This window comes from Podarcis tiliguerta (genome assembly GCF_965153285.1).
Source record: "Podarcis tiliguerta genome assembly, chromosome: 10".
NCBI classification, from domain to species: Eukaryota; Metazoa; Chordata; class Lepidosauria; order Squamata; family Lacertidae; genus Podarcis; species Podarcis tiliguerta.
In genome coordinates this window covers 34,922,594-34,932,200 of record NC_139543.1, presented here as the reverse complement: position 1 = coordinate 34,932,200, position 9,607 = coordinate 34,922,594, and the positions used below count along the sequence as shown (strand labels likewise).

At 43.7% G+C, this 9,607-nt stretch overlaps 2 protein-coding genes across 14 annotated transcripts in view; one reads left to right on the top strand and one right to left on the bottom strand.

Moving 5' to 3' along the window:
* PPFIA2 (PTPRF interacting protein alpha 2) overlaps positions 1–9,607 on the top strand; it is a 272,209-nt gene that overhangs the window by 257,952 nt on the left and 4,650 nt on the right. For all 12 annotated transcript variants that reach the window (XM_083400930.1, XM_083400933.1, XM_083400929.1 and 9 more), the window contains 7 exons: positions 945–1,007; positions 2,290–2,319; positions 3,395–3,570; positions 3,876–3,973; positions 4,446–4,621; positions 4,715–4,783; positions 7,578–7,737. In XM_083400930.1, the coding sequence (XP_083257056.1) occupies positions 945–1,007; positions 2,290–2,319; positions 3,395–3,570; positions 3,876–3,973; positions 4,446–4,621; positions 4,715–4,783; positions 7,578–7,737 (772 nt within the window). The remainder of the gene's footprint in view (positions 1–944; positions 1,008–2,289; positions 2,320–3,394; positions 3,571–3,875; positions 3,974–4,445; positions 4,622–4,714; positions 4,784–7,577; positions 7,738–9,607) is intronic.
* ACSS3 (acyl-CoA synthetase short chain family member 3) overlaps positions 4,119–9,607 on the bottom strand; it is a 73,170-nt gene continuing 67,681 nt past the window's right edge. For both annotated transcript variants that reach the window (XM_083400963.1, XM_083400962.1), the window contains exon 21: positions 4,119–5,914. The gene's annotated coding sequence lies outside the window, so the exon portion shown is untranslated. The remainder of the gene's footprint in view (positions 5,915–9,607) is intronic.

Here is a 9,607-nt window from a genome sequence, read left to right as displayed (position 1 = left end):
ATCGCAAGACATTTTCGTCTTGCGAAGCAAGCCCATCGAGAAATTCGTCCTGCGAAGCACCTCCAAAACGGAAAACCCTTTCATCTAGCGGGTTTTCCGTCTTGCGAGGCATTCGTCTTGCGGGGCACCACTGTACTTGCAAAAGTACCAAGATGTTGAATACTTTTTTATAAAATGTAGAAATTGCTGGTTCAGTGGGGGCTATTCTTTTCTAGATATGATTTTTCAAAAAAGAATGAATATGGCCTTAACAACCCTTTTAGCTTTCTTTGATATATTTCCTGAAGAAGCAACCCTTGAACTGTGCTTTGAATTTTGCATTGCACAAAACGTTAGAGGCAACATCTGGGAGCTAGCAAAACAAAACAATAAACTCTGAGTGTGAGTGTGTGTGTGTTGGTGTGTGTAGGCAATGTCTTCTTTTTTCTCCATTCTATAGCCATTTGATGACCCCATGTTCCCTGTTTGCTTCCTAAATGGTTATCTTTTTAAAAATTAGCGCCCCAACCTAGATCTACAGGCTTCAATCTGTGCTTTCCATGAGGTTTATCATATTAGTTAAAAGGTTTATCATATTAGAAATGCCCTGTGCATATGTATGTAGCCTTTGGGTCTCCAAAGACCTGAAATAGCATACCTCTACCACTTCAACATGCTCTATGAGAAGTAGTAACAGTTGTGTTTGGAAATGGCAATCTTACTAGTATTCCTTAATACACATTTAATGGAATTCAGGGGATCACCTCCATATCTTTTTTCAAAGTGGAGGAAGATGAAAAGCAGCTGTCTGAAGTTGTTTCTAGCTGCTGCTCAACTGAGGCAAGGACATGGTTGTGCTCATTGTGATGCTGTATGCTGTTAACTTACAGTGTTGCTGCCTTTCTTCTTTAACACTGCTTACCTAATGCGGATTCTACCTGCCTCCCTGTGGGCATTGGCAATAGCCCTCAGGCAATGTTTGGGTGACCCATGAAGAAATGGAAACTCTTGCTGCTCCAGCTAAAACGGTTAGTTTTAACAACAGCTTTTCATATTTACTTCAATGTCAAAGCGTGGATTTTACAGTTATCACTATATGTGAATAAGCTATAGAACAGCTGAATATTGTTTTACACAATATTTATTTGAATTTTAAGCTATGTACACTGAATATTCCGTATATACAAGGAGAATGTCACTGTACAGTTAATGTGTCAGATAATTCATGCCAAAATAAATAAAAACAATAAATAGAGGTGCTTCTGAAGAAATGGTCTGGCTTTTCACCAGTTGCCATGTGCAGCCTGTGTATATTTAGCCAGAAGTAAGTCCAAACTGTACATAAAGTTGTAGCAATAATCACAATTTTGAATTGTGTTTCTATTAGTTTAATCACTTCGTTCATTTTATTTTCTTGATGCGGCAATTACTGCTGTTTGTTTAACTAGGCTGGACTGGAAAGAATTCTCTGTAGTGATATATATTGGCTGAAACAGTCGTTGTAAAAATGTGCATTGATGGCAGGTTGTAATGACAACATAGTGCCCGCATTGCTGACGCAGTAACATGCTTTGTGACATAGTACTAATCCCAGAGATATGATGGCAGACTGTTTACTTAGGACAAATTCACACCATACATTTAAAGCACTATGATACCAGTCATGGCTTCCCCCAATGAATCCTCAGAGTTGCAATTTGTTAAGGGTGCTGAGAATGGTTAGGAGACCCACCTGTTCCCCTCACAGGGCTACAATTCTGAGAGTTCCCTGCAAAGAGAGGTTGGCTGTCCATACTGTCAGCTCAGAACTGGCTACCTCTGTCCCATATTCCACCATTAAGTCTGTCCTTATGCTTACCTATTTCCATTACGTGAATAAATCTTCCCAGTTATATTTACACATTCCCCCTCTCCCTGCCAAATATGAAAGCAATTAAGCTTTGAAAGCAATGATAGAAAAAATGAGAATCAAACTGTTCCCATATCAGCTGTTTTGTGTGACCATGTGGGACATTTCTGTCAGTTTGGTAAATTCCCTCAAAATGTGTGCATTCCTCACTGTTTAGATGGGCCAGTGTGAGATGTATTAGGGTAGAGCATGAAGTTTCATCTTACCTCACTTTTAATTTTATTATGAGTATTTTGTTAGCCAGCAGTTAACCCCGCTGTAGGTTGACTTCATTACCCTTCTGTTTGAAACGCACAATTAATGTAAGGCGCTGTATCTGTTGTTTTGCTTTTTTTAACTCATGCTGTATTTCTTTTTGTGTTATTAACTCACTTTACTAACGGCTGTCCTCAACACTGCAGAAAGAGAATGAGGAAGGCAGCTGGGCTCAGGTAGGAACCTTTTCCAGTGTGACTAACAATAGCTCAACATCTGGCACTAGGGAGCTGTCAGGCCCTTCCACAGAAGAGTTCAGTGCTTGCTCTTCATATTTATTTAAGTATTAGAAGCAAGGGATATTTTAATGGTCTTGTTCTTTTCTCTCTTTTTGTTAAGACAAGCTGGTTTTGTGCTGCTAATTATAACTGAGCCCCAGGCAAAAGCTTCAATGTGCCTTAAAGGGTTAACCTACACTGAATCTCCCCCCCCCCCCCCTTTTACTGCAAGACAGGCAATCCAAGATGCTTGTAGCAAGTGATGAGAGAATTGCCTCCTTGGGAATATGGGTGAGGGCTTGATCGCCTGTCCTGGAGTGGGGAACTTCTGGACTGTGGGCCTGACTTGCCTATAACAAGGGTAATGAACTTTGCAGAAAAGCTGGCAAAGGGACCTCCTGGAGAAGACAACCCACTTTTCCACAAAGTTCACTACCCTTGTTATAGGCAGTGGCTTGTGCCTTCTCTTCAGTGCTGACATCTGAATGAGAAGGGTCTATAATACATGCCTGCTAGAATCTGAAACTTTTGAAGGCCAGTCTACACATTATACCAGCCACATGGAGGCCAACTGAAATGATGTTTTCCATGGCAGTTCCACAAAACTAAAATAACACCATTTCATCTTTCAAGATAATTTTATTAGGATTAGATATAAATCCATTGTATATACTTTGCCAGCCTATTACTTACATGCCAAACCTTGTTTTGGCTGAGGTTTCAGAAGCTTCTGAAAGTTTTGATTTCTGATATAGATGGTAGGAATCACTTGTTATCATAGGATGCCTTTCTCCTGTGACCAGAAAGGGCCTTCATGGATAATATTGCTTTATATTTCCTTATTTCTTCTGTGCGCCTGTTTGCTAGACTAGGAATGTTGATTGATGATTGGAGCTGATCAAATGATATTATGGCATACATAGAGTACTACCTAATATTACTAACGAAACTGGAACATCAAGTGTATATACTCTGGAACAACTGGTATATACTAGTAATATATTTTCCTATTCTTCACCACCTTCCACCCCAGACTCTTGCTTATGGTGACATGAATCATGAATGGATTGGTAATGAATGGCTTCCTAGTCTGGGATTGCCACAGTATCGAAGTTACTTCATGGAGTGTTTGGTAGATGCAAGGATGTTAGATCACCTGACAAAAAAAGATCTCCGGGTACACTTAAAAATGGTGGATAGCTTTCATCGGTGAGTTACCACATTATCTTTATTTATTAATTAATTATTAAAACCATGTTTATGTTACTTTTAAACCAGAAATAAAAGTGCTGATATTACCAAAGCCAAATGTTTCTATCTGGGGAAAAGATATATAAATTATTTCCACAGTTTGTCTCGTGGACAGAAGGAGGATGTTTACGGTATACAGTATACAGTTTACAGTATTTATAAAATGTTTTAAGTGGAGCTTTTCAAATGCACAAAATCTTCCAATTTGTTTACTTTCACTGCAACTTGCCTTATAATGTCCTCTTCCCCACCTTAAATAACAGAACAAGTCTGCAGTATGGAATCATGTGTTTAAAGAAACTGAATTATGACAGACAAGAACTAGAAAGGAGAAGAGAAGCAAGTCAGCATGAAATAAAAGGTAATACTTTACCGAAGGAGGATATATTTAATGCTTGTCTTCTGAATTTTTATTTTATTGGACTCAATAGCCCCAATGTAGTTATATGAACAAGTTCTCTCAGGCTCAGAACGGGCTTATCTAAAATGAAATAATTCCTTGAGGCTAAGCAAGAAATTAAAAGTTTATTCATTATTAGATGGAATCAGCATAGACTTATCAGCACATTACAAGGAAATGTGTCCAGAAATTTTATGTAGCCATCATACAAATTAACGGGAATTTTAAAACACAATATATCTGAACAATGCAACATTTAATTACAAGTCTCTTGAAATTTCCTCTTATTGTATTGCTGTTTTTTGGATTTGAAAAGTCCATATAATGAAATTTCTATATAAATTCAGAACTGGTTCAGCTCAGCCCTCTGTGCATTTTTGCATTTCTGAAAGTTCAGTCCTTGGGAAAATGCTTTTCTCCCTCCTTTTCATAGATGTGTTGGTATGGAGTAATGACAGAGTCATACGCTGGATACAAGCAATTGGATTGCGAGAATATGCAAACAATGTGTTAGAAAGTGGGGTGCATGGATCGCTCATAGCCCTGGATGATAACTTTGATTACAGCAGCTTAGCTTTGTTATTGCAGATTCCAACACAGAATACACAGGCAAGTAAACTAAATTTGCTAATTGTAATTATTTCCCATGGATTTTAACTTTTTAAAAACATTGCTTCAATTGTTTGATTTGGTTAACCATAGGCACGGCAGATCCTTGAGAGAGAATACAACAATCTGTTAGCACTAGGAACAGATAGACGACTTGATGAAGTAAGTAATTTTATTTATACTTAATAGGTAGCAGAGAATACAAAATGGTTGATTTTGGTCCTCATATATATACATACCCCTGCTCACTTGGCCCACTAACCCTTATTAAGCTGGAGATTCTCCTTCCCAACCCATGCAACTACTGAGCTCACCTTTCCCCTTTTGGGGGCCACTTCACTCTTCTATTCTGCAGTCCTGCTTTGCACCCCTTTTCACCTTCACCCGCATGTCTCTTCCTCCTCCTCCCCTCCTTTTGTGCAATTTCCTCCCCGCCCCCTGCACACAAACCACTCCCATGGTGACTGTAATGTTAACATATGAGAGTACTGGAGGTGAAACAGTTAAACAGGTTACCCAATCAGGACCCAGGGGTGGAGTCAGAGGGACTATAAAACCAGCTCTGGGAGGGGCAAAGGGGGGAGTTCGTTGGGAGTTGGTTGGAGTGGGAGTGAATGGGGATAGAGTTTGTGAGTAGGTTGAGTTAGTGTAGCGAAATAAGCTGAGTCAGGAATAGTTAGGGGCTAGGAAGACAAGTAAATATCTGAGAGGTGGTTTAGTGAGTGAGTGCAGCTAGCGGAAGTTATAGGTCTGGTTAGCGGAAGTTATAGGTCTGGAAGTTATAGGTATAGGCACCCCATGATTGTAATTGACCGATACCGTTTATGAAACCACACACTTGTTAAACTGCAATAAATAAACAAAGGTTTATTTTCCAATTTAACCTGGACTGGACTTAGTATTGTACCAGGTAGAGCCTGGGTGGTGGCAGTGATAAATAAAGTGGTGACACAGGGATCAATAGACGGTGAAACGTCCGGGGACCCTGTGTGATCGCCACAGAAACCTCTTGCATCTTCCGTACATTGCAGCTAAGCGCCCATTTCACATTCGACCCAACCATGAAGCCACCACCTCCTCTTATTCTTCAGACCCTTTCCCATGCCTTCTATGCCCTCTTTTTGTACATACATGGGTGTTTTCCTATTAATGAAATATCTCTTTTAACTACAACATTGAATCTTGAACTTCTATGTTGAAGGCAGCACATGGTACCAGGATATGCATGATTGTGGAGAGGTACTGTAGAATATTTGAGGGCTTCACATCCTTGATCTCCCTCATATGAGGCAGCTGAGGAAGGAAGAGGAAGAGGTTTGAGAAAGCCATATTTTTATTTTCAGTTATTCTTTCTTCTTGCTTTCCTCAAACAATGGCAGAGGTTTGAGCAAAGCAGGAACAGAAGGACACTGAAGGGTTGCTATCTATATCTATATCTATATCTATATATCTACAGTATTTTTCGCTCTATAGGACGCACTTTTCCCCCTCCAAAAATGAAGGGGAAATCTGGGTGCGTCCTATGGGGCGAATGCAGGCTTTCGCTGAAGCTTGGAGAGCTAGAGGGGTCGGTGCGCACCGTCCCCTCTCGCTCTCCAGGCTTCAGGAACACATCCGCAGCCTAGGCAGCCCTGCGGGAGGTCCCGCAGGGATGTCTAGGCTGCGGATAGCAGCCTGCCGCCTGGAGCGAGGGGCGCCCTGAAGCAGAGCGCCCCACGCGCCGGGCAGACATCCGCAGCGTCGGGAGCCCTCCAGGAGTTCCCCGCAGCGCTCCCCACGCTGCGGATAGCAGCCTGCCGCCCGGCGGGCAAGGTGCCCTGAAGCAGAGCGCCCCTCGTGCCGGGCAGACATCCGCAGCGTCGGGAGCCCTCCAGGAGTTCCCCGCAGGGCTCCCCACGCTGCGGATAGCAGCCTGCCGCCCCGCACGCGGGGTGCCCTGAAGCATCTTATACATACACACACACACAACCAGATTTAACAAGGAAAAATAGCAGTGACAGGTACAACACAGAAGCTAATACAACAGAGACTTTCCCAACTTCCTCCTTGCTGTACTCAAGCTTTGTTTTAAACCTGCAGATCTCCCAGGTCGCTCTCTGCTCAGTCTAGTCAAAATTCTGCCATTCTTTAAAATTCCCCCTCCATTTTTCTATCTCTGCTTTATTCAAATCTCTGCTGTTCCCTCTGTGCTCCTCCCATCCCTTCTTTACTCAGTCTTTTACTGCTGAGAAGCCTGCCTTCTCTTTTGCTCTCCTATCCCACCCTGACTTCATGCAAATTCAGGATTGTGATGAAATACTACAAATCCTCCACTGGAGGCTGTGCAATTACAGTCTTACAGAACACAGCTTTTAGTAAAAAAAAAAACACTAAACATACTAGTCAGTTTCATTAGTTGTGGCCCACACACCTATCCCCATTTTTTGATTATATTCTTATTATCACTGTTCACATAGGACATTTTAGATAGGCATACATCATCCCTCTTTAATCTTTTGGTAATTTGTTAAATAATAAAACCACAGAGGTATATTAGTTTGAGTATCTCAATGGTGGGAGGGCAGCATATAATCTCCCCAGCACTCCAGTCAGCATCTTCCTACCCTTTGGGTCCAATGGGGACCATATCAAAGGATGAGTTGAGGGTTATTTATTACATTCCATTTGATGCTCTGTTGTGCACATCCTATATTTCAGTGTCTCTATCTGGCTCACTTTTTCACTGCGTTCTGGCCATAGAGTAGCAATGCCTATATATGGACCATTTTATCTAGCTGTGTTCAAAAGGAATGATAAAGCTATTCATTGGCCAGCCTAAAACAAGATTCCCTTGTCAGGTTTCTGTTTCTATTTGTAACGAGCAGAAGTCCACTTTTCTACTGATAACTATTCCAACTACGCAGAAGACTAGCTTTCAGTTTTAGCAAAATTAAATACTGTATTTGTGTGTCAACAGAGTGATGACAAGAATTACAGGCGAGGTTCTTCCTGGCGAAGACAATTCCCCCCACGTGAAGTCCATGGAATCAGCATGATGCCTGGCTCCTCAGAAACACTGCCAGCTGGGTTCAGATTAACTACAACATCAGGACAGTCACGAAAAATGGCAACTGATGGTATGGGGCTAACGCTTATTTTCATAACTAAGGGTGTCTAAGCATTCATTATCTATGTGGAAGAAAATATGCCGACCTTGCATAAGCAATATAGCCAGCAGCAAAGCTTCAGGTGCTGGTTGGTGTGAAATATTTACACATAAAATGTGTTAAGAGATGTACCGTATTTTTCGTCCTATAGGACACACTTTTTCCCCTCCAAAAATGAAGGGGAAATGTGTGTGCGTCCTATGGGGCGAATGCAGGCTTTCGCTGAAGCCTGGAGAGCGAGAGGGGTCAGTGCGCACCGACCCCTCTCGCTCTCCAGGCTTCAGGAGAGCCCCAGCGCCAGCCCCACAAGGTTGGGGGACAGAGGGAGGCGGAACGCCGTCATCCCGCTGTCTCCCGAAGTGGTTTGGAGGCTGGCAGCGGGGACACCCCGCTGCCAGCCCCGCAAGCTCCGGGGACAGTGGGGAGGTGCAGCGCATCTTCCTCCTGTCCCCGGACCTGGTCTGAAGGCGGGCAGCGGGGAGAAGAGCGCTTCTCCACGCTGCCTGCCCCACAAGCTCCGGGGACAGCGGGGAGGCGCAGCGTGTCTTCCTCCTGTCCCCGGACCTGGTCTGAAGGCGGGCGGCGGGGAGAAGAGCGCTTCTCCCTGCTGCCAGCCCCACAAGCTCCGGGGACAGCGGGGAGGCGCAGCGCGTCTTCCTCCTGTCCCCGGACCTGGTCTGAAGGCGGGCGGCGGGGAGAAGAGCGCTTCTCCCTGCTGCCAGCCCCACAAGCGCCTGGGGGGGGGAAATAAAAAAAATTTTCTTTATTTCCCCCCCAAAAAACATGGTGCGTCTTATGGGGTGAAAAATACGGTAATACTAAACCGTTATTTAGCAGTACATGAAAGAGCTGAAGCAAACCTTGAGCTCATATGCTTGTCCCCATGCCCCACACCTGTATTTACACAGTTTCAAATGCATGAAAGGGGTGAATGTATTTTTCATTTCTACATTTTATTTATCCATTCTATTTATTCTTTATATTTATAACCTGCCCTTCATCCATACGGCTGCAACTAATTGAGCTAAGAAGCAGTACAGTAGTACCTTGGGTTAAGTACTTAATTCGTTCCGGAGGTCCGTTCTTAACCTGAAACTGTTCCTAACCTGAAGCACCTCTTTAGCTAATGGGGCCTCTTGCTGCCGCTGCACCACCGGAGCACGATTTCTGTTCTTATCCTGAAGCAAAGTTCTTAACCTGAAGCACTATTTCTGGGTTAGCGGAGTCTGTAACCTGAAGCGTATGTAACCCGAGGTACCACTGTACACACCTTCTTTCCCCAATTCCCACCCAACCACATGGTCTGTCTGCTGTGTCTCCTGTTCCAGCAGATATCCATATTTGGGTGGGAATGAATGAATTCCCTTTATTCGGTCACAGACCAGCATAAGCAAAACATCTAAATAAATAGCATAACATATGGGTATAATGGTCAAATAGGTAAGGTACATACAAATGCCCTGATAGCAGGGTCAGAATCTTTTTTAAAAAAAATATGGGACACAGATCAGGCACTCTGGATATACCGTATTTTTCGTCCCATAGGACGCACCTAGTTTTTTGGGGGGGAAATAAAGGAAAAAAAATTCCCTTTATTCCCCCCCCCCCAAAAGCAGGTCGGGGAAACCCAATCAGGTCGAGGAACAGCGGGATGGCGGTGCTGCGCCTCCCTGCTGTCCCCCGAGCTTGTGGGGCTGGCCGATGTCTGCCTGGCGCGAGGGGCGCTCTGCTTCAGGGCGCCCCTCGCAGCAGGCTGCTATCCGCAGCGTGGGGAGCGCTGCAGGACCTCCCGCAGGGCTGCCTAGGCTGCGGATGTGTTCCCGAAGCGCCGGGCGCTCTG